We start from the raw sequence: 26,254 nt of genomic DNA, 5'->3' as shown, positions 1-26,254 counted from the left end.
CTGACCACCACAACGGTGAATCGCCGTATTGTGTTCCAAGCAAATCGTAACATTCTCACATCTCTGCCTGCCATCCGAGAGCAAGTAATGGACCCCTTGCAAACATTATGTATCTTCCCGCACTATTTGTCGGAGGCTAGCGGCAGCTGAACCAGGGAATTGCCGTCCCATGCATAGCCTGCTGCAATACAAAAGGCTGTTGGACTAGAGCCGTGTCTGGGAAAAAATGGACTGCTGCCGAATGGCGTCGCATGTGGGGAAAAACGCCATTCTACACTCATGCTCATAAATTAAGGATAATTGCAGAACGTGGTGCCACACAACGTGGCACTACACATAACTGGTGCTAATAGCATAGGTACATAGGGAACATACACGGCACAAATCTGTAAGTCCACGGTATTGGTGATAAGTTGAGAAAACTGCCCCGAAACACATGTGCTACAAAACGCCACTGTTTCCTGAGCATGTACCCTAACATCAGTATGGGATATGACCACCATGCACACGTACACAGGTCGCACAACGGGTTGGCATACTCTGGATCAGGTGGTCGAGCAGCTGCTGAGGTACAGCCTCCCATTCTTGCACCAGTGCCTGTCGGGGCTCCTGAAGCGTCCTAGGGGTTTGAAGACGTGCACCGATACGTCGACCGAGAGCATCCCAGACGTGCTCGATGGGGTTTAGGTTTGGAGAACAGGCTGGCCACTCCATTCGCCTGATATCTTCTGTTCCAAGGTACTCCTCCACGATGGCAGCTTGGTGGAGTCGTGTGTTATCATCCATCAGAAGGAAGGTGGGACCGACTGAACCCCTGAAAAGGCGGACATACTGGTGCAAAATGACGTCCCGATACACCTGACCTGTTACAGTTCCTCTGTCAAAGACATGCAGGAGTGTACGTGCACCAATCATAATCCCGCTCCACACCATCAAACCACGACCTCCATACAGGTCCCTTTCAAGTACATTAAGGGGTTGGTATCTGGTTCCTGGTTCACGACAGATGAAAACCCGGCGAGAATCACTGTTCAGACTATACCTGGACTCGTCTGTGAACATAACATGGGACCACTGTTCCAATGACCATGTATTGTGTTCTTGACACCAGGCGTTACGGGCTCTCCTGTGACCAGGGGTCAGTGGAATTCACCTTGCAGGTCTCCGGGCAAATAAACCATGTCTGTTCAGTCGCCTGTAGACTGTGTGTCTTGAGACAACTCTTCCAGTGGCTGCGGTAAGGTCCCGAGCAAGGCTAACTGCAGTACTCCATGGCCGTCTGCGGGCACTGATGGTGAGATATCGGTCTTCGTGTGGTGTTGTGCACTGTGGACATCCCGTACTGTGGCGCCTGGACACGTTTCCTTTCTCCTGGAAGCGTTGCCATAATTTTGAGATCACATTTTACACATTTTGGAGGGCACGTGCTACGACCTGCTGTGTTTGACCAGCCTCCAGTCGCCCTAGTATTCTACCCCTCATAACGTCATCAATATGTGTTCTTTGAGCCATTTTCAACACGCTGTCACCATTAGTGCGGCTAAGAACGTCTGCACACTTACTCGCTGCACCGTACTCTGACATGCACCAACACACCTCTGTGTATGTGGACTGCTGCCAGCGCCACCGTGCGACCCGCAGGTCAAAATCACCGCATGGTCATACCCAAAGGTTATTTAAAATGAGCATGAGAGTACCAATGTTCCGGTGAAGTAAGGCGGTGTTATTCTTGGCGTCATGATATGACTTCAGGCTTCTAGTGATTAAGGGAACTGTAAATTTTGGAATTTGGTGGTAAGGACTATGGGACCAAACTGCTGAGGTCATCGGTCCCTAAGGTTACCCACTACTTAATCTAACTTGAACTAACTTACGCTAAAGACAACATACACACCCATGCCCGAGGGAGGACTCGAATCACCGACGGGGCCAACCGCGCGAACCTTGACAAGACGCCCAAGACCGCACGGCTACCCCGCGCGGCAAAGAGAACTGTCGAGGCACAACTCTACGTCTCCGACTTTATGGTCCTTATGTGTTACTTCTCATGTAACAGTATCGTATGCTCGTCCACACATGGCACGTGTCTCTATGAACTGTGTGCGTGATATTGAGGAACTCCCTTGCCCAGCAAGATCACAAGATGATTCCTTGATAGAACAGATGTTGGAAGTGATTGGATGTCAACTTTGTCTCAGTGCCAGTATCCAAGGTATCAAGGACGAATTACAACAGTAACCGGTCATCTTGCCTCAGGAGAGTATTCAACAAATGTATAACACCCTTACCAACCGAATTAGCGGCCGGCCGGTGTGACAGAGCGGTTCTAGGCGCTTCAGTCTGGAATCGCGCGACCGCTAAGGTCGCAGGTTCGAATCCTGCCTCGGGCATGGATGTGTATGATGTCCTTAGGTTAGTTAGGTTTAAGTAGTTCTAGGTTCTATGGGAATGATGACTTCAGAGCCATTTGAACCGAACCGAACCCCCATGTCAGAGGGGGTGCAACGTCGTAGTAAGTGGCCTTGTCATACTGCCAAGTACTTTGTAAATGTAATTCGATTTTGGAAGCACTGAAATAACATCACACACCCTCTCAACTCGCTAAGTTCACTTCGTTTCCTCCTCCTCCCCCGGTTGTTTCACTTTTCATGTCAGACAGTGTATAAAGAGACTTTTTTACGACCTAGGGTATTTACCAAATAGCACTATCCCATAAAAAAGATATAACATTACAAATAACTGGCGTTGCATTTGATAGTTCGCGGAACCTCGCTGTGCCTGTTATCACGCAACATAACACAACGAAATACTAAATGGCGCCAATTTAAAGAGGAGTTAGTATAACGAAGGAACAAACTGTAACACTTAATATGCTACCATGGAGTACAAAGTGGGTGCTTCTGATTGACAGTTCGACACCGACATCTAAACATAATAATTCGTGACGATTAGTAGGAAGATTTTCGTCACAAACTATCTACACTCACGGACGGACAGTTCTGTGAGCAACATATCTATGTGGCGGTGTGGAGGCACTGGACTGCATACGGCAAGAACAGGATTAAAATCACCATCCGACCTTCTAGATTCATGTTGTCCTTATTTTTCATAAAAAAATATATGGTTCAAATGGCTCTGAGCACTATGGGACTCAACATCTTAGGTCATAAGTCCCCTAGAACTTAGAACTACTTAAACCTAACTAACCTAAGGACATCACACACTTCCATGCCCGAAGCAGGATTCGAACCTGCGACCGTAGCAGTCCCGCGGATCCGGACTGCAGCGCCAGAACCGCTAGACCACCGCGGCCGGCGTTATTTTTCTAAACCATTTGAGGATAATGCTGGGAAGGATAATTTAAACAGGATACAGCCATTGTCATTTCTAACTAACTGAGCTACAGTACAACAGGAAAGGTAACTGAAGTTCACTTTGTCTGAATCCCTTGCAGGCCACCAGGATTCTATTTACCATACTGACAAGGAGTTTCCCCTGGTTGGAGAACTTGAGCAAGAGACATTCAGCTTGATGAGAAAATCATGAACCCCACGGCGATGGGGACGCTTCCATGTCTCGATGCAGATATGTAGGTGCAAGCACATTGGAAAGAAGAACATCTCTGCCGCTTCCAGACGAACAAGTGTTTCCTGAAGAAGGGAAGTAGATCTTTCAGTAATTTCAGGACCAACTGTCTGCATCCAGTAGTAGTGCTACATGGGTGAAAGAAAGTGGAAATCATAGCTGTTATGTTCTCAGAAATTTTGGACCTGGAGCCAGTCGTCTTTAACAACATTCCACAACATTTCAACTGGGATCTGCTAGTCATCCCCAGGTGAGGCATCGAAGCCAGACAATACTTCCCCTTTTGCGCAATTTTGCGCACTGTGTGTATTCCGAGCATTCATGAAGATCGTGGTGACGGACTGACCACATTGCCCGACGGGCAGCGCCTCCGCTGGTGGAATTGCATAACAAGCTGTAACGTTACCACTGATCACCTTAAACGGCAATCAATGCTAATATTAGCTAATATTATACCTCTGCGAGGAATTTTTAATAGTTTTTGACCGTGAGATAACCTAAGGGAAATAGAACAGTCAAGCTGGGATTCGTTTCCGAAACACTCCAGCAAAGTATAACTAACAGTAAACAGGTGGGTCTGGAACAGACGTTCTCCCAGCACTAAAGCAAGTTGTAACATTACATATTAAAATCGGTCGCCAGCCTAATTAGGCATTCTTGTGTCAAGCGGAATGATAAAACAGAAGGTAGTGCTAAGGCTAACCTAACCTTCCTTGACACACACACACTAAACTCTTTCCTTATATCTGTTCAGACTACTACACAGTAACCTAGCCTTGCAAATAAATGTGCTACTAGCTAGTAAGTCAGATAAACAAATGGCCAGTGAGGTAGTAAACAGCAACATACGCCTATCAACAACAAGTACCTTAAATTAACTAGGTGGAACAGTTTATAAAACCAATTACCGACACACATGAAACTAGTAGCAGTACTGAACAGGAAAAAGCTTGAAATGATGCTGAAATTAAATCAGGGGGCCTGCTAACGATCATACTGTTTTACTTCATTGCTTAGTACAGGGTCTCTACGCCTGTACATTAACCATTTTACATTAGAATAGATAACACAGTAAATAGTTCTTTCATAAACTCGGTTTGAAGCAGCTAAACAGAATGAAAACCTAACTATGCTGGCTCTGAAGGAGCCTTTGCACTGCCTCATTAACTAACTAGCCCAGAACAGAGGACCTTTAAGCTTTCATGGTTTGAAGAACCATGCTCATTAACAAAACTACACCAGTATGAATGAGAAATGGTAAGTATTCTTATCATTAACTAAAGAACAACAAACTATAACTCTTTAAATAACAATTGTGCTTTCATAAGCAGTCTTTTGACCTATTCAAAAATATAATTGGCTGTGCAAATAACAACACAACATTAAATTCAAGTACAACCATTTTCTCATAATAAATTACGAGACTCGGAATTAAATTCACAAGGATAGGATTCCTGTCCAGGTTTGTGATTTGGGATAATCACAGGTGTAAGATAGAGACCCGCCAGGGTAGCCGAGAGCTGCAAAATACTAACGCGAATTCTTTACAGACGAATGGAAAAACTGGTAGAAGCCGACCTCGGGGAAGATCTGTTTGGATTCCGCAGAAATGTTGGAACACATGAGGCAATACTAACCTTACGACTTATCTCAGAAGAAAGGTTAAGGAAAGGCAAACCTACGTTTCTAGCATTTGTAGACTTAGAGAAAGCTTTTGACAATGTTAAGTGGAATACTCTCTTTCAAATTCTGAAGGTGGTAGGGGTAAAATACAGGGAGCGAAAGGCTATTTACAATTTGTACAGAAACCAGATGGCAGTTATAAGAGTCGAGGGGCATGAAAGGGAAGCAGTGGTTGGGAAAGGAGTGAGACAGGGTTGTAGCCTCTCCCCGATGTTATTCAATCTGCATATTGAGCAAGCAGTAAAGGAAGGAAAAGAAAAATTCGGAGTAGGTATTAAAATTCATGGAGAAAAAGTAAAAACTTTGAGGTTCGCCGATGACATTGTAATTCTGTCAGAGACAGCAAAGGACTTGGAAGAGCAGTTGAACGGAATGGACAGTGTCTTGAAAGGAGGATATAAGATGAACATCAACAAAAGCAAAACGAGGATAATGGAATGTAGTCAAATTAAATCGGGTGATGCTGAGGGAATTAGATTAGGAAATGAGACACTTAAAGTAGTAAAGGAGTTTTGCAATTTAGGGAGTAAAATAACTGATGATGGTCGAAGTAGAGAGGATATAAAATGTAGACTGGCAATGGCAAGGAAATCGTTTCTGAAGAAGAGAAATTTGTTAACGTCGAGTATAGACTTAAGTGTCAGGGAGTCGTTTCTGAAAGTATTTGTATGGAGTGTAGCCATGTATGGAAGTGAAACATGGACGATAACTAGTTTGGACAAGAAGAGAATAGAAGCTTTCGAAATGTGGTGCTACAGAAGAATGCTGAAGATTAGATGGGTATATCACATAACTAATGAGGAGGTGTTGAATAGGATTGGGGAGAAGAGAAGTTTGTGGCACAACTTGACTAGAAGAAGGGATCGGTTGGTAGGACATGTTTTGAGGCATCAAGGTATCACAAAGTTAGCATTGGATGGCAGCGCGGAGGGTAAAAATAGTAGAGGGATACCAAGAGATGAATACACTAAGCAGATTCAGAAGGATGTGGGTTGCAGTAGGTACTGGGAGATGAAGAAGCTTGCACAGGATAGAGTACGGTAGCATGGAGAGCTGCATCAAACCAGTCTCAGGACTGAAGACCACAACAACAACAACATGCATGACATGGTTTCATCATGATGATATCCTCATGTGTAAAATATTCCGGAGGTAATATAGTCCCTCATTTGGATCTCCGTACAGAAAGTGCTCAGTAGGATATCGTTAGAAGAAAAAAAAAAAATTATGATGCTCTTCAAGCTGCAGCGCGTGGAATGTTTGAATCACTTTGGTAGCTTAGAAAACTTGCCTGAATACAGTAGGCAGGGTCAAATGCATGTCGATTATAATAAATATACAGAGATGAAGAGATTTGCGTGGAAAGGACTACTGAGCAAAGCGTTCTGACTGACGACTAAAGCCTCATTTTCGTTCCGCAAATTTAGATCTTCTGATGGTGGTTAAATAGTCCCTGAAACAATACCATATGTTCATTTGATTAGTGCAGGGAGCAGTTCCATAATCGACAATATGAATTCCATCGACAAAAGAACAAGGATGGCTGAGAGACACGTCAAAAGGCAAGAATCAGTTGTGAATAGTTAGAGAAAGCATGATTGTCTTGGCGTTAAAACAGATGCCGCAATAGTAGACCGCAACCATATTACTGATGATGATGTAACATCTCTGCCACAAAAGGTAACCTTTATTTCCACTATCAGTACACATTCATTCCATTTCCAAGAAAATCTGCATCCGTGAAAAGTCAGATAATGGCACCTGTCAATAAGCCCCATCGTCATAAATTATCAAATTCATTCTCATTAGTAACGGATCAAAAGGCAAGTTGACTTACATTGCCATTTTGTGTCAAAACTCTGTCTACATTCTGAGAGATAAAGCGTTCAAGCAATCGAGTGCTTATTCTACAGTGTGAACCTAGCTCCACCGACAAAGTTTCAGAGGTTGTTCATGGGTATTTGTGAGTGTTTCTTTGTTGGGGGATATTTTATGAGTGTTTCGCTATAATGGGTCCGTGGACTTCGGTGGGTCGTTACAGAGTAGTTGCATTTTGTTTGATTTCTTATCCTCGTTTATCTTTGTGTCTCTGGTGTGCTGGACATATCTGCACAACATTTCAAACGTCGACAGTATGCGCTGAGTGTCTTGTTGGAAACACGCATGTTCCATTCACAGACAGTACTTACTGTTGACATTAATAACGCTCATTTTACTCTTCGTCCTCAAGCTTGTATCAAGTTCTGTCTCGGATATGTTTACGGATAATATATATATATATATATATATATATATATATATATATATATATATATATATATATTACGTGAGGTAATACTGACCCTAAGACTTATCTTAGAAGATAGATTGAGGAAATTGTAGACTTGGAGAAAGCTTTTGACAATGTTGACTGGCATACTCTCTTTCAAATTCTGAAGGTGGTAGGGGTAAAATACAGGGAGTGAAAGGCTATTTACAATTTGTACAGAAACCAGATGGCAGTTATAAGAGTCGAGGGACATGAAAGGGAAGCAGTGGTTGGAAAGGGAGTGAGACAGGGTTGTAGCCTCTCCCCGATGTTATTCAATCTGTATATTGGGCAAGCAGTAAAGGAAACGAAAGAAAAATTCGGAGTAGGTATTAAAAATCCATGGAGAAGAAATAAAAACTTTGAGGTTCGCCGATGACATTGTAATTCTGTCAGAGACAGCAAAGGACTTGGAAGAGCAGTTGAACGGAATGGACTGTGTCTTGAAAGGAGGATATAAGTTGAACATCAACAAAAGCAAAACGAGGATAATGGAATGTAGTCGAATTAAGTCTGGTGATACCGAGGGAATTAAACTAGAAAATGAGACACTTAAAGTAGTAGAGGAGTTTTGCTATTTGGGGAGCAAAATAACTGATGATGGTCGAAGTAGAGAGGATATAAAATGCAGACTGGCAATGGCAAGGAAAGCGTTTCTGAAGAAGAGAAATTTGTTAACATCGAGTATAGATTTAAGTGTCAGGAAGTCATTTCTGAAAGTATTTGTATGGAGTGTAGCCATGTATGGGAGTGAAACGTGGACGATAAATAGTTTAGACAAGAAGAGAATAGAAGCTTTCTAAATGTGGTGCTACAGAAGAATGCTGAAGATTAGATGGATAGACCACATAACTAATGAGGACGTATTGAACAGAATTGGGGAGAAGAGGAGTTTGTGGCACAACTTGACTAGAAAAGGGGATCGGTTGATAGGACATGTTCTGAGGCATCAAGGGATCACCAATTTAGAATTGGAGGGCAGCGTGGAGGGTAAAAATCGTAGATGGAGACCAAAAGATGAATACACTAAGCAGATTCAGAAGGATGTAGGTTGCAGTAGGTACTGGGAGATGAAGAAGCTTGCACAGGATAGAGTAGCATGGAGAGCTGCATCAAACCAGTCTCAGGACTGAAGACCACAATAACAACAACAACAGTATTAACTGTACGTTAATAGGGATACACAGCAGTTTGGGTAGTTCTACTGATGAAGAGTTGGCCGCTGCAACTCGTGGGTTCACTGAATGCATTGGAAATGCTCCAGGATGAAGCTGTGTTGGTATATTCCCATAGTTAGGCAACCACGTCAAGCACTCTTGCATCTGTACGTATGCGTCGTAGCTGAGTTTTGATGATTGCATATGACCACCGGCTTTTTCGCTGTCGCGAAGATATTTTTACACAAACAAAGGTAACTGGTTGTGTAAATTGGAGGTGGATGGAGAGAAAGTAAAGGAACGATTGATGTCATCTGAATCGGAACTTATGCAGAATTAGCGGCGGCGAGTGAAAATGTGTGCCATCCCGGATCTTCTGTTTACTGGGCATTTGCGTTAACCACTGCGCCATCCGGACACGGTGTTTATCGCAAATCCACGGACTACCTCGGCACGCTTCCCGGCTGACCCACATTCCCACAGAGCGCCATCTATCCGCAGCCCCCGTCCATATACACTCCTGGAAATTGAAATAAGAACACCGTGAATTCATTGTCCCAGGAAGGGGAAACTTTATTGACACATTCTTGGGGTCAGATACATCACATGATCACACTGACAGAACCACAGGCACATAGACACAGGCAACAGAGCATGCACAATGTCGGCACTAGTACAGTGTATATCCACCTTTCGCAGCAATGCAGGCTGCTATTCTCCCATGAAGACGATCGTAGAGATGCTGGATGTAGTCCTGTGGAACGGCTTGCCATGCCATTTCCACCTGGCGCCTCAGTTGGACCAGCGTTCGTGCTGGACGTGCAGACCGCGTGAGACGACGCTTCATCCATTCCCAAACATGCTCAATGGGGGACAGATCCGGAGATCTTGCTGGCCAGGGCAGTTGACTTACACCTTCTAGAGCACGTTGGGTGGCACGGGATACATGCGGACGTGCATTGTCCTGTTGGAACAGCAAGTTCCCTTGCCGGTCTAGGAATGGTAGAACGATGGGTTCGATGACGGTTTGGATGTACCGTACACTATTCAGTGTCCCATCGACGATCACCAGTGGTGTACGGCCAGTGTAGGAAATCGCTCCCCACACCATGATGCCGGGTGTTGGCCCTGTGTGCCTCGGTCGTATGCAGTCCTGATTGTGGCGCTCACCTGCACGGCGCCAAACACGCATACGACCATCATTGGCACCAAGGCAGAAGCGACTCTCATCGCTGAAGACGACACGTCTCCATTCGTCCCTCCATTCACGCCTGTCGCGACACCACTGGAGGCGGGCTGCGCGATGTTGGGGCGTGAGCGGAAGACGGCCTAACGGTGTGCGGGACCGTAGCCCAGCTTCACGGAGACGGTTGCGAATGGTCCTCGCCGATACCCCAGGAGCAACAGTGTCCCTAATTTGCTGGGAAGTGGCGGTGCGGTCCCCTACGGCACTGCGTAGGATCCTACGGTCTTGGCGTGCATCCGTGCGTCGCTGCGGTCCGGTCCCAGGTCGACGGGCACGTGCACCTTCCGCCGACCACTGGCGACAACATCGATGTACTGTGGAGACCTCACACCCCACGTGTTGGGCAATTCGGCGGTACGTCCACCCGGCCTCCCGCATGCCCACTATACGCCCTCGCTCAAAGTCCGTCAACTGCACATACGGTTCACGTCCACGCTGTCGCGGCATGCTACCAGTGTTAAAGACTGCGATGGAGCTCCGTATGCCACGGCAAACTGGCTGACACTGACGGCGGCGGTGCACAAATGCTGCGCAGCTAGCGCCATTCGACGGCCAACACCGCGGTTCCTGGTGTGTCCGCTGTGCCGTGCGTGTGATCATTGCTTGTACAGCCCTCTCGCAGTGTCCGGAGCAAGTATGGTGGGTCTGACACACCGGTGTCAATGTGTTCTTTTTTCCATTTCCAGGAGTGTATTTGCTCGCTAATTTTACATTCCCACTCGAGGTTGAATGATATTGTGCATCCGCACTAAAGACAGTGATTCATTTCCCATCGAGGCGAACCAATCATATAATTCCTTCAATTGACCTAATCAGCTTGCATAATCAGTTACATAATTGATTCGCCTCGATGGGCAATGAATCTACAACCTTCAGTGCGGATTCACAATATCCTTCAGCCTCCAGCAGGAATCTACGAGGGTCACTCCAAAAGAACTGCACACTATTTTTGTATAAATACAGACTAATGACCTCAGCAGTTGAGTCCCATAGTGCTCAGAGCCATTTGTAAAAATACAGTTTTCATTCTGCATGTGTGAAAGTTTTACACTGTGTAGATACTTCCTTCCCGCTTGTTTTCAAACTTAGTTCAACCTGTTTCTGTGAGTGGCGCCGTCACAGCATGTCTTCAAGATGGCTGCTACACTTGACGTTCGTCAGAAGCAACGTGCTGTCATAGAATTCCTGTGCTGTGAAAACGAGACAGTGGGAAACATCCACAAGAGGTTGAAAAAGGTGTATGGAGATGCTGCTTTCGATCGCAGTACAGTTAGTCGGTGGGCAAGCAGGTTACGTGATGAAAGCGGGCACGGCAATATCGAGGATTGTCCTCACAGCGGCAGGCCTCGTACTGCACACACTCCAGACAATGTGCAGAGAGTTAACGAATTGGTGACTGCTGACAGACGCATCACAGTGAACGAATTGTCACGCTACGTTGGGATAAGGGAAGAAAGTGTTTGCAGAATACTGAAAGTGTTGGCGTTAAAAATGGTTTGCGCCAGGTGGGTTCCCAGGATGTTGACAGTGGCTCACAAAGAAGCGAGAAAAACGGTATGCAGAGAACTTTTGGAACAGTACAAGAGTGGTGGAGACGAATTTCTTGGAAGAATTGTGACAGGTGATGAGACATGGCTCTATCATTTTTCACCAGAGACGAAGAGGCAATCAATGGAGTGGCATCGTGCAAATTCACCCAAGAAAAAAAAATTTGAACCACACCTTCTGCTGCAAAAGTTATGGCTACGGTGTTTTTCGATTCCGAAGGACTCTTGCTTGTGGACATCATGGCAAGCCGAACTACCATAAATTCTGATGCATATGTGACGACACTGGAGAAACTTCAAGCTCGACTGAGTCGTGTTCGACCACATCGGCAAAAGCAGGATGTTTTACTGTTGTACGACAATGCACGGCCACATATCAGTCAAAAAACCATGGAAGCGATCACAAAATTCTGATGGACAACACTGAAACACACGCCTTACAGTCCTAACCTGGCTCCATGTGACTATCGTCTCTTTGGGAAACTGAAAGACTCTCTTCGTGGAGCAAGATTTAAAGATGATGACTCCCTTGTGCACGCTGCCAAACGGTGGCTCCAACAGGTTGGTCCAGAATTTTACTGTGCGGGTATACAGGCGCTAATTCCAAGATGGCGTAGGGCAGTTGAGAGGGACGGAAATTATGTGGAGAAATGAAAATACTGTTCCTAAAGGATGTATCTATATACTGTAAGACTTTCAAACATGTAGAATGAAAGATGGATTTTAAAAAAAATAGTGTGCATTTCTTTTGGAGTGACCCTCGTAAAATTAGCGAGCATGGAGCACATGGACGAGACTGCAGATAGATGGCATTTGGTGGCAATTTGGGTCGGCCAGGGAGCGTGCCTACATAGACCGTGTATTTGCGATAAACACTGTATCCAGATGGCGCAGTGATAAAGGCAACTGCCTAGTAATCAGGAGATCCCGCTTTCGTGTCCTGGTCCGGCACATATTTTCACTCTTCACTGCCGATTTCGCATAAACTCCCAATGCAGCTGATATCACCAACACCTTCCCTTTCTCCCCCCTCCACCTACAATTTACATAACATGTATCGCAGCTACGGATTCCACAGACGCCATACGTTCATATAAAGATAACTGAAGTAACGAATCATAATTAGCCTATAACGAGTCACATGAGACCACAGAACCTTTGTACCAAATTACTCAGAAAATAATCGTTACCAATTTCCGAAATTTTGTCGGTGGGGATCAGACTGACTGTACGTAAGCAGCTGGACACTAGCAAAAAATAAAGTATTATAATTATTCTGTTAATCTGGCGTTACGGTTTAAAATTATTGTAAGACATAATCTGCTGCTCCATACAGCACATCATTACGCTATGGAAGTAAAGGGCCCCTTCAGGATGAAATAAGTGTGTGTGTGTGTGTGTGTGTGTGTGTGTGTGTGTGTGTGTGTGTGTGTGTGTGGAGGGGGGGCGGGGGGGAGAGGAGTGAAGCTGGCTTTAGTGACACACAGAGGTGAACTCAGAAGTGAAACAGACACTCACCGTTCTGCGTGGCTCGGTACTGCTCGTCGTACAGTCTGTAGACAAGAGCATGAGATCTGAGAATAGTGTGACCCGTCAGGTAGTTTCCGATCCAGGAAGCGTTCTGGTTGGGTGCCGGGCCTTCCCCTATGCCACAGCTGTAGCCCCAAGCGATCACCGGCGGCTCGTTAAATGTGGTCCACCACTTCACCTGTAAGAAAAAGTGAGCTTCCATAAATGTAATCTATCTCGTCGCTGCAGTGCAGAACTCATCACCATGAATGTTATATACATCTTCATCTACGAGGAGCATTCAGTAAGTAATACAACACATTTCTTTTCTCGGTCAATTTCAGTCGAAAAAATGAGGAAGGTGTTGTGGAATATTCTCGCTTCAAGACTTATAGTTCCGATAGCCTAGGTGGCGGCTCTATACGTTGCATTCAAAATGCCGTCTGTAACGGAGGTGCGTTCCGAGCAGAGATCTGTCATTGAGCTTCTTTTGGCGGAAACTGAGAGTATCACAGATAATCACAGTCGCTTGCAGTATGTCTACGGAGACCTGGCAGTGAACAACAGCACAGTGCCAGAATGAGATTTTCACTCTGCAGCGGAGTGTGCGCTGATATGAAACTTCCTGGCAGATTAAAACTGTGTGCCGGACCGAGGCTCGAACTCGGGACCTTTGCCTTTCGCCGGCAAGTGCTCTGCCAACTGAGCTACCCAAGCACGACTCACGCCCCGTCCCCACAGCCTTACTTCCGCCAGTACCTCGTCTCCTACCTTCCAAACTTTACAGAAGCTCTCCTGCTAACCTTGCAAGGTTGCTGCTTGCAGTACGCTGCGTCAATCACATGGCACGTGGTCAGAGGAAGTTTCATCCGTCAGCACCGTCTACTGTGGGCATGATGCATTTCGGACACATGTTCATAAGAACTTTTTTCCTCCATTTCCAGTCAGGAATCCGCCCCTGCAATGTGTCGGTTTTATTAAAGTTCATCCTGTATTACATTAATAAGGAAGTCCCAAAATGTGATACAAACACGAAGATGAAAAAAAATGTGTTTGCATACAGCAAAACACAGACCTATTTCTTTCCACTCCAGAACATGGCGTGCCTAACCACATGACCACAGTGAGTGCATCCAACTACTAAAAAAATATTTTTCATATTATGGTCTGCTGAAGACTATTACGACTCATGTGTCTTTAACTGCCATTTAATTATAAGAAATCAAACTAAAGTGATGCTTTGATGAATAATTTTCAAAGTATCGCTGTCTTAGAACGGTATGCTGCCATTACACGCAAGTTACCATACAAAAAGCGACCAAAGCAATATGGCGTCTCCAAAGCTGTCGACTGCTGTGGCCTCGGCGTCATTTTGGCGCCACTTCAGAGTAAGCGTGGCGTGTCACAAACCACAGATATCGATGCCACTCATTCAGTAGCATGATATAGCTATAGCCACTCATGGGTGAGAGTACCATGTGGTTCACAGCGAACGTTTACTTTAAACACACAAAGAGTGTTCGAGTTCAAAGCTGTCGGTTGATGTGTAGAGACACTGCTATGGTGGACTAAGATATGAAGCAGGATCGTAATCAGTTTCTGTTGTTCATTCTCAGATCTCTTACTGGAACTGTTTGCAAAGGTTCTGGTTTGTATTGCAACGTTTGCGTAGTGCATTCACAGCGGTTCCAGATATTTAACGAATATTTACCACGACTGAGCTGACAAAAGTCATGAGATAGCTCCTAATATCGCGTCGAACCTCCTTTCACCTGGGTTTGTGCAGCGCCTCGATGCGGTGTGGACTCAACAAGTTGTTGGAAGTCCCCTACAGAAAAACTGGGCCATGCTGCCTCTACAGCTCAAAACCATATCAACCAAAACCACTAAAAATAAACGCAAAATATATCTATTTAAAACAGTAGATAAAAATTCGCTTGATGCCTTCCTAAGAGAGAGTGTCCATTCCATCCAAGCTAATTATGTAAGTGTAGACCAGATATGGCTCAAATTCAAAGATACAGTATCGACAGTATAAGTTAATAAGAGACGGGGCTGATCCACCGTGGTACACAAAACACGTCAGGACACTGTTGCAGAAGCAACGAAAGAAGGATGCCAAATTCAGAAGAACGCAAAATCCCCAAGACTGGCTTAGTCTCACGGAAGCTCGAAATTTAGTGCAGACTCAATGCGAGATGCTTTTTAATAGTTTCCACAATGAAACATTGTCTCAAAATATGGTAGAAAACCCAAAGAGATTCTGGTTGCATGTCAAGTACACCAGCGGTAAAAAACAGTCAATCCCGTCACTGCGCGATAGCGATGGAAATGTTACCGATGATGGTGCCACTAAAGCGGAGTAACTAAATACAATTTTCCGTAATTCCTCCACGAAAGAAGACGAAGTAAATATTCCAGAATTCTAAACCAGGACAGCTGTTAGCGTGAGTGACATAAAAGCAGATATTTTGGGTGTTGCGAAACAACTCAAATCACTTAAGAAAGGGAAGTCTTCCGGTCCAGATGGTACACCAATCAGGTTCCTTTCAGAGTATGCAGACACAATAGCGCCTTTCTTAGCAATCATATACACCCGCTCACTTGACGAAAGGTCTCTTCCTAAAGATTGGAAAGTAGCACAGGTCACACCAATATTCAAGAAAGGAAATTACAGACCCATATCACTGAGCTCAATTTGCAGTAGGATTTTGGAGCATATACTGTACTCAAACATTATGAATCACCTTGAAGAAAATGACTTATTGATGCATAACCAACTCGAATTCAGAAAATATTGTTCTTGTGCAACACAGCTAGCTCTTTATTCCCATGAAGTAATGAGTGCTGTCGACAAGGGATCTCAAATCGATTCCATGTTCCCAGATTTCCAGAAGGCTTTGGATACCGTTCCTCACAAGCGACTATTAATCAAATTGCGTGCATATGGAGTATCGACTCAGTTGTGTGACCGGATTCGTGATTTCCTCCCAGAGAGGTCACAGTTCGTAGAGACAGACGGTAAATCATCGAGTAGAACAGAAGTGATATCTGGCGTTCCGCAAGGTAGTGTCATAGGCCCTCTGCTGTTCCTGATTTACATAAATGATCAAGGAGATAATCTGAGCAGCCCCCTTACATTGTTTGCAGATGATGCTGTACTTTACCGTCTAGTAAAATCATCAGATGATCAATTCCAATTACAAAATGATCTAGAGAGAATTTCTGTACGTTGCGAAAAGTGGCAATTGGCACTAAACAAAGAAAAGTGTGAGGTCATCCACATAGGTACTAAAAGAAATCCGATAAATTTTGGGTATACGATAACTCGCACAAGTCTAAGGGCTATCAATTCGACTAAATACCTAGGAATTACAATTACGAGCAACTTAAATTGGAAAGACCACATAGATAATATTGTGGGGAAGTCGGAACAAAGACTGCGCTTTGTTGGCAGAACACTTAGAAGATGCGACAAACCCACTAAAGAGGCAGCCTACATTACACTTGTCCGTCATCTGCTGGAATACTGCTGCGCGGTGTGGTATCCTTACCAGGTAGGATTGACGGAGGACATCGAATAAGTGCAAAGAAGGGCAGCCCGTTTCGTGTTATCGCGCAATGGGGGTGAGACTGTCACTGATATGATACGCAAGTTGGGGTGGCAGTCACTTAAATGCGGTTTTCTTTGCGGCGAGGTCTATTTACAAAATTTAATTCACCAACTTTCTCTTCCGAATGAGAAAATTTTTGTTGACACCCACCTACGTAGGGAGAAATGATCATCATAATAAAAGAAGAGAAATCAGAGCTCGAACGGAAAGATTTAGGTGTTCCTTTTTCCCACGCGCCATTCGAGAATGGAATGTTAGAGAAGTAGTATGAAAATGGTCCGATGCCAGGCACTTAAGTATGAACTGCAGAGTAACCATGTAGATGTAGGTGTAGATGTACAGCCGTCCGTAATTGTAAAAGTGTTGCCAGTGCAGGGTTCAGTGCATGAACTGACCTCTCGATTGGGTCCTATAAATGTTCGATGAGATTCCTGTCGGGTCATCTGGGTGGCCCAATAATTGCCCAAAATGTTTTTGGTACCAATCACGACCAATTGTGACCCGGTGACACCGCACACTGTCATCCACAAAATTTCCATCGTTGTTTGGGAACATGACGTCCATGAATGGCAGCAAATGGTCTCCAAGTAGCCGAACATAACCATTTCCGGTCAATCACCGGTTTCCGAAATGGAATGTCCCATGCGTCTAGCTCCATCTACTATTCCACGTTCGAAATCTGTTAATTCTCGCCGTACTGCCTTAATCACTTCACAAACCTTTTAACGTGAATCACCTGAGTATAAAAGACAAACCCCGCCAATGCACAGCCCTTTTATACCTTGCATACGCGACACTACCGCCATCTGTATGTGTGTATATTGTTATCCCACGACTTTTGTCATCTCAGTGTATATTAATTGAAATCACTTAGAGGTAAGAGAAATAGACTGGGTGAAGTACCAAGGCATGCATATGGATAATAAACTGAGGTGGCTCCAGTGTGTGGATATGCTAACCAAACACCTCAGCACTGTCTGCTTTGCTCTTAGAAATTTGTCTCAGGGTGTTGAACTGCAGTAAGTACTGATAACATATTTTGTATACTTTCGCTAAATACACTACTGGCCGTTAAAATCGCTACACCAAGAAGAAATGCAGGTGATAAACGGGTACTCATTGGACAAATATATACTCCTGGAAATTGAAATAAGAACACCGTGAATTCATTGTCCCAGGAAGAGGAAACTTTATTGACACATTCCTGGGGTCAGATACATCACATGATCACACTGACAGAACCACAGGCACATAGACACAGGCAACAGAGCATGCACAATGTCGGCACTAGTACAGTGTATATCCACCTTTCGCAGCAATGCAGGCTGCTCTTCTCCCATGGAGACGATCGTAGAGATGCTGGATGTAGTCCTGTGGAACGGTTTGCCATGCCATTTCCACCTGGCGCCTCAGTTGGACCAGCGTTCGTGCTGGACGTGCAGACCGCGTGAGACGACGCTTCATCCAGTCCCAAACATGCTCAATGGGGGACAGATCCGGAGATCTTGCTGGCCAGGGTAGTTGACTTACACCTTCTAGAGCACGTTGGGTGGCACGGGATACATGCGGACGTGCATTGTCCTGTTGGAACAGCAAGTTCCCTTGCCGGTCTAGGAATGGTAGAACGATGGGTTCGATGACGGTTTGGATGTACCGTGCACTATTCAGTGTCCCCTCGACGATCACCAGTGGTGTACGGCCAGTGTAGGAGATCGCTCCCCACACCATGATGCCGGGTGTTGGCCCTGTGTGCCTCGGTCGTATGCAGTCCTGATTGTGGCGCTCACCTGCACGGCGCCAAACACGCGTACGACCATCATTGGCACCAAGGCAGAAGCGACTCTCATCGCTGAAGACGACACGTCTCCATTCGTCCCTCCATTCACGCCTGTCGCGACACCACTGGAGGCGGGCTGCACGATGTTGGGGCGTGAGCGGAAGACGGCCTAACGGTGTGCGGGACCGTAGCCCAGCTTCATGGAGACGGTTGCGAATGGTCCTCGCCGATACCCCAGGAGCAACAGTGTCCCTAATTTGCTGGGAAGTGGCGGTGCGGTCCCCTACGGCACTGCGTAGGATCCTACGGTCTTGGCGTGCATCCGTGCGTCGCTGCGGTCCGGTCCCAGGTCGACGGGCACGTGCACCTTCCGCCGACCACTGGCGACAACATCGATGTACTGTGGAGACCTCACGCCCCACGTGTTGAGCAATTCGGCGGTACGTCCACCCGGCCTCCCGCATGCCCACTATACGCCCTCGCTCAAAGTCCGTCAACTGCACATACGGTTCACGTCCACGCTGTCGCGGCATGCTACCAGTGTTAAAGACTGCGATGGAGCTCCGTATGCCACGGCAAACTGGCTGACACTGACGGCGGCGGTGCACAAATGCTGCGCAGCTAGCGCCATTCGACGGCCAACACCGCGGTTCCTGGTGTGTCCGCTGTGCCGTGCGTGTAATCATTGCTTGTACAGCCCTCTCGCAGTGTCCGGAGCAAGTATGGTGGGTCTGACACACCGGTGTCAATGTGTTCTTTTTTCCATTTCCAGGAGTGTATTATGTTAGAACTGACATGTGATTACATTTTCACGCAATTTGGGTGCATAGATCCTGAGAAATCAGTACCCAGAACAACCACCTCTGGCCGTAATAATGGCCTTGATACGCCTGGGCAATGAGTCAAACAGTGCTTGGATGGTGTGTACAGGTACAGCTGCCCACGCAGCTTCAACACGATACCACAGTTCGTCAAGAGTAGTGACTGGCGTATTGTGACGAACCAGTTGCTCGGCCACCATTGACCAGACGTTTTCAATTGGTGGGAGATCTGGAGAATGTGCTGGCCAGGGCAGCAGTCGAACATTTTCTGTATCCAGAAAGGCTCGTACAGGACCTGCAAGATGCGATCGTGTATTATCCTGCTGAAATGTAGGGTTTCGCAGGGATCAAATGAAGGCTAGAGCCACGGGTCGTAACACATCTGAAATGTAACGTCCACTGTTCAAAGTGCCGTCAATGCGAACAAGAGGTGACCGAGACGTGTAACCAATGGCACCCCATACCATCACGCCGGATGATACGCCAGTATGGCGATGACGAATACACTCTTCCAATGTGCGTTCACCGCGATGTAGCCAAACACGGATGCGACCATCACGATGCTGTAAACAGCAAAAAACGACGTTTTGCCATTCGTGCACCCAGGTTCGTCGTTGAGTACACCATCGCAGGCGCTCCTGTCTGTGATGCAGCGTCAAGTGTAACCGCAGCCATGGTCTCCGAGCTGATAGTCCGTGCTGCTGGAAACGTCGTCGAACTGTTCGTGCAGATGGTTGTTGTCTTGCCGTTGGGATCCAGCACGGCGTTCCGTATTACCCTCCTGAACCCACCGATTCCATATTCTGCCAACAGTCATTGGATCTCGACCAACGCGAGCAACAATGTCGCGTTACGATAAACCGCAATCGCGATAGGCTACAATCCGACCTTTACCAAAGTCGGAAACGTGATGGTACGCATTTCTCCTCCTTGCACGAGGCATCACAACAACGTTTCACCAGGCAACGCCAGTCAACTGCTGTTTGTGTATGAGAAATCGGTTGGAAACTTTCCTCATGCCAGCACGTTGTAGGTGTCGCCACCGGCGCCAACCTTGTGTGAATGCTCTGAAAAGCTAATCGTTTGCATATCACAGCATCTTCTTCGTGTCGCTTAAATTTCGCGTCTGTAGCACGTCATCTTCGTGGAGTAGCAATTTTAATGGCCAGTAGTGTACAACTCCACGTCATAGTCTTCTGAGGCAGTCAGCTAAGAGGAAAAAAGTATCGATTGTGCAGAGGCGCGCAATAAGAATATTGTGCAAAGTCAATTGTAGAAGTATCTTCAGAGACGTAGGAGTTCTTACACCTTAGTGCCAATTCTCCCTAATATTATTTCTGGTTAACAACAAGAGTGAATTTAGGATTAACATTTCCATTCACAGCTACAATACTAGAAGTAAATATTACTTTCATAAAGAGTATCCCTCTCTAGGGTTCTGAATAGAGTTTTATACGTTTGCTATAAAAGGATATAAAAGGTTTCCGGTAGACATCAGACAGACACTGGCCAGTCCTACACTTTATCAGAATATTTGGACTCAAGGATGTAAATTACGAGTAATTGAAATATTTTTATTAGACAGATTCTGACTGTGCCAGCGTGTAGACAGCTGATGGTGGTCTTTGTAGAGGTACACAAATGCTTTGTCTGAAGCAGCAAAGTCGTACAGCAGAAGGTGTTCTGGCCCTTTTTTGTTTCAGAGTAGCTGTTTTATCCCTAATATACCTTTATAAGCGAATCTAAAATTAATGATCGCGATTATCGATGTGAGTCTATTAGCACTAGTCATAATCTGTTATTAGTATACTTTACAGAAGTAGCCATCAGTGGCAACTCATGCCTGTAAACATGATTCGTTCCACATCCCTGGGTGCTCTCTTTCGCGATGGGATTCACGAAATGCTATGTGTGCTTGAATCAATGAATGTGTGAATAGAATTCTTCTGTTTCTTTCCTATTGCAGTGTTAAGGAATTTTTTAATATTATTTTATATAAGGTTCCCCGGTTTTGCAAAACACTTCTTTTTCATGTGAGCCGAACACGTTGCAGCATGTCTGTGCTATCATCAGCAGGTTTTCTTAATTGATATCCGCGAGATGTAAACATATTTTAAGTGATAACTAATTTACGAAAATTATGCCTAAAGAATAGATTTTGTTTAATGTAGGTTGATTGTTACAAAGAAGAAGACAGCAACCAGCCACTATTAATACTGCTATTTATTTAAGTAAATAGCGCCGTAACCGGTTTCGAACTGACAAGTTCATAATCAGACGGCTGTTCACAAGATTTACAAGATGCACTTTACATAATCGTCAGTTTGCGATTTTTATTCTCCAACTGTAACGAAATATTCTTGGTGTATTGGTGCCCTACGGTAGAAAACAGTGTTAGAAGCGGCCTATGTGAACATAATTGACCTCCAAACGATGAAATACAGAGTAAACAAATATGTGAGGTTAAGTGGTTATAGTACTTACATCGAAAATTCCGCGCAATTTTGTTGCGAAGTTGCAGGATTGTATTTTTGAAATATTGTAGAGTATATGCAGGACTTTGCATACCACCATATTGTGCAAAGCACCACACACACACACACGAAAAGGTATTTTAGTTTTTTAACTCCGACGTGGGATAGGAATCACACCAAAAAAAGTTTACACTGTGGTTTGATGAAGTGAAAAATGTTCGTTACAAACAAAATTCTGCAAAATATGTGTAGTATTTGTGTGTCTGTCAATAATGCATAAAAACACAAAAGGGAAAGGATCTGCCAAAGCAAAACATAATTAATATCAAATATATGCGTGAAATATTCTTACATAACAAAGTTACGTTTAAACGTAAAGTGATGTGTTAACTTGCAAACGAAATTCACATTAACATCGTTTGGTTAGAGATGACAGGCTACCAGAACATGATAATGTGCAAAGGGTAAACTAAGGTAATGACAAAAACAAACAAAAACTGTTTTAGTCCTGATTTTCGCAGATATCACTTCAAATATGGTCACAGTTCACAGATTTAAATGAAGAAAACGAACCGATGATGGCACAGCGGTCCTGAAACATGTTTTATTACGGACACACAACACCGTGATTCCAATACAACATTAGTTTATTTCTCTCCAAGGAACGTACATCATGGAATATAAAACATTAGTTCTATATGTTCAAAGACTGTATTTAACATAGCAAAACTTCCCAAAGTTGTTTAAGTGGTGAATGCAAAGACACTGAGAATAAATGAAGAGTTTTGCTCTTTTATCTTCTTCCAGTGTTATAGCCTTTTGTCGTTAGGAGCTCATGCTGAGCAGTTGTGCGGTGAAGAGACAAAAGTCATGGGATACCGATATGCAGATACACAGACGGCGGTAATAGCGCGTACACAGGGTATAAAAGGGCAGTGCATTAACCAAACTGCCAATTGTACTCAAATGATTCATGTAAAAAGCTTTACATGCACAGTGTCAAGTGTGTGCCAAATTTCTCACCACGGCCAATGCGGTGGCCGATGGCCTTCACTTAACGAACTAGAGCAGCGTCCTATGCATAGAGCTGTCAGTCGTAGCAGGCAAACAGCGCTGGGTGAAACAATCGCAGGAATCAATGTTGGACGTAAGGCGAACGTATCCGTTACAACAGTGCGGCGAAATTTGACGTTAATGGCATACGGCTGCAGTCGACAGACGCGAGTTCCTTCGCTAACAGCACGACATTGCTTTCCCTTTGTTAACAGCACGACATCGCCTCCAGCGCCTGTCCTGGACTTGTGACCGTATTGGTTGGACCCTCAACGACTGGAAAACAGTGGCCTGGTCAAATGAGATCCGACTTCAGTTAATACACTACTGGCCATTAAAATTGCTACATCACGAAGATGACGCGCTACAGACGCGAAATTTAACCGACAGGAAGAAGATGCCGTCATATGCAAATGATTAGCTTTTCAGAGCATTCACACAAGGTTGGCGCCAGTGGCGACACCTACAACGTGCTGACATGAGGAAAGTTTCCAACCGATTTCTCATACACAAACCGCAGTTCACCAATTGAAAACGTCTAGTCAATGGTGGCCGAGCAGCTGTCTCGTCACAATACGCCAGTCACTACTCTTGATGAACTGTGGTATCGTGTTGAAGCTGCATGGGCAGCTGTACCTGTACACGCCATCCAAGCTCTGTTTGACTCAATGCCCAGGCTTATTAAGGCCGTTATTACGGCCAGAGGTGGTTGTTCTGGGTACTGATTTCTCGGGATCTATGCACCCAAATTGCGTGAAAATGTAATCACATGTCAGTTCTAGTATAATATATTTGTCCAATGAATACCCGTTTATCGTATGCATTTCTTCTTGGTGTAGCAATTTTAATGACCAGTAGTGTAAGAGCTGATGGTAAGTTTCAGGTGTGGCGCAGCCCCACGAAGCCATGGATCCAAGTTGTCAATAAGGCAATGTGCAAGCTGGTGGTGACTCCATAGTCATGTGGGCTGTGTTAACATGGAATAAACTGGGTTCTCTGGTCGAATGGAACCGATCATTGACTGGAAATGGTTATGTTCGCCTACTTGGAGACCATTTGCAGCCATTTATGAATTTCATGTTCGAAACAACGATGGAATTTTTGTGGATGACAATGTGTCATGTCACCAGGTCACAAATGGACGCTGTTGGTTTGAAGAACTTTCTCGACAATTCGACCGAATAATTTGGCCATGCATCGAACACTTATGAGACATAATCGACAGGTCAGTTCGTGCAAAAAATCATGCATTGTCAACACTTTCGCAATTGTGGTTGGCTGTAGAGGCAGTATCGCTCAGTGTTTCTGCATGGGACTTCCAACGATTGTTGAGTCCATTCCCATAGAGTTCATGCACAACGGGGGACAAAAGGAGGTCGGACACGATATTAACATTTATCGTATGGCGTTTGTCACCTCACTGTAAGTTTAGTATTTGTCAATATATCTAGTCGATAAAAATTATTGAAATCTATCTGTTGTGCCGGCTCCGTCATTGATTCAAGTCCCTAACTTGAGAATCATTTACGTTGTTATTTCCTCATGTTACACCCTAACGTAGGCGATGCTGACGGCGGATTTTTTGGACACGACCGATCGGACATAATTGTGTCCATTCGCTAGTTACTTTCAATTAAGTGCCCGAATCTCCCTGAGATATTTATTCCGATCATTCCTCGCCTATATGAAATCTTCTGCAATTAAAACTGCGCTGGTCTGATCGCTTTCGTTTGCGAACAATGACGTCTGCCAATCTACTCAGTGGCTTAATACCAGGCAGGTCTGCAAATAAACCACACAAGGGTGGATTTCTATAAGGTAAAAAGCAGGAAACTTTCCCTGGGACGCATCATATTGTGCCCTTCTTAGTAAAATTACCCATCCTCAACGGGGGTTGCCTCCATGTCGCAACTGTTCTATTATACTATACTGCACCACTTGGAGATTGTTAAATTCTCCAGCACCTATGAGAAACGCCTCACCTGCCTCTAATTACAAAACGAGCAGTAACGCTTCAACAAAGTATTCAAGCCAGGAAGCAGATTCAGTTAACTTATGAAGAATAGAAATTTTCAAGCCATTATAAGAAAAATTCTTAAGTATGAGATCTTGCCTCGATTAACTTAGACTGAAAGATGCGCAAGGGATTCATGTGTCTCTGTTCTTCGATAGCCGCATGGCCATGTTGTAATGTGCTTATCTGTTAGCTGAAATGCACTGAAGCATCAAAAAAACTGGTTATAGGCATGCGTATTCAAATACAGAGATATGTAAACAGGCAGAACACGGATCTGTGGTCGGCAACGCCAATATGAGACAACAAGTGTCTGGCGCAGTCGTTAGATTGGTTACTGCTGCTACAATGGAGGGTTATCAAGATCTAGCAAATTGCTGCAGATTTCAGTGCTGGACCATCAACATGTGTCAGCGTGCGAACCATTGAACGAAACATCATTGATATGGCCTTTCGGAGTGGAAGGACCACCCGTGTCCCCTTGATGACTGTACGACACAAAGCTTTACGCCTCGCCTGGGCCCGTCAACACCGACATTGGGCTGTTGATGACTGGAAACATGTTGCCTGATCGGACGAGTCTCATTTCAAATTGTAACGAGCGGATGGACGTGTACGGGTATGGAAACAACCTCATAAATCATGGGCCCTGCATGTCAGCAGGAGACTGTTCAAGGTGGTGGAGGTTTGTAATGGTATGGGGCGTGTGCAGTTGGAGTGATATGCGACCCCTGACACGTCTGGATACGACTCTCACAGGTGACACGCACGTAAGCATCCTTTCTGATCATCTGCATCCTTTCGTGTCCATTGTGCTTCCGATGGACTTGGGCAATTCCAGCAGGACAATGCGAGAACCCACACATTCAGAGTTGCTAGAGAGTGGCTCCACGAAAGCTCTTCAGAGTTGAAACACTTCCGCTGGCCACCAAACTCCCCGTACATAAACGTAACTGAGCATGTCTGGGATGCCTTGCAACGTGCTGTTCAGAAGAGATCTCCACCTGCTCATACTCTTACTGATTTCCGGACAGCCCTGCAGGATTCATGGTATCAATTCCCTCCAGCACTACTTCAGACAACAGTCGAGTCCATGCCACGTCGTGTTGCGGCACTTCTACGTGTTCGCGGGGGCCCCACATTTAGGCAGGTGTACCACTTTCTTTGGCTCTTCGTTGTATATTTTCTCTTAGCCCCATTACATAACACCTTTCACCTATATTTCACAAAAATGGCATTAATCAAAGGAAGATGGAAATAGGGGCGATGGATATGTGGAAATACAGTGGTCTATGGACTAAAGTATGTCAGAAACTGCCATATCCTTTTCAGAAACGTATATTCAAATAAAAGCCCTGTTATATTGGCAACCCAAATTAACATGGATAGGACAAAACTCAAACAGGTGCAGTTAGCAGCTGGTGGCTCACATTAATCAGAAAAACACACGCGTGTTCAAAAGCTCT

The 26,254-nt window shown here is 45.0% G+C and overlaps 1 protein-coding gene across 1 annotated transcript in view; it reads right to left on the bottom strand.

Annotated features, from left to right (window-relative positions):
- The window catches only part of LOC126199252 (myrosinase 1-like), a 146,327-nt gene that overhangs the window by 77,427 nt on the left and 42,646 nt on the right, over positions 1 to 26,254 (bottom strand). The window contains exon 5 of the mRNA XM_049936048.1: positions 13,045 to 13,234. Coding sequence (XP_049792005.1) covers positions 13,045 to 13,234 — 190 coding nt within the window. The remainder of the gene's footprint in view (positions 1 to 13,044; positions 13,235 to 26,254) is intronic.

The sequence above is a fragment of the Schistocerca nitens genome, chromosome 8 (genome assembly GCF_023898315.1).
Source record: "Schistocerca nitens isolate TAMUIC-IGC-003100 chromosome 8, iqSchNite1.1, whole genome shotgun sequence".
NCBI classification, from domain to species: domain Eukaryota; kingdom Metazoa; phylum Arthropoda; class Insecta; order Orthoptera; family Acrididae; genus Schistocerca; species Schistocerca nitens.
The sequence above is the reverse complement of the archived record's forward strand: the minus strand, read 5'-3'. Positions and strand labels throughout refer to the sequence as shown.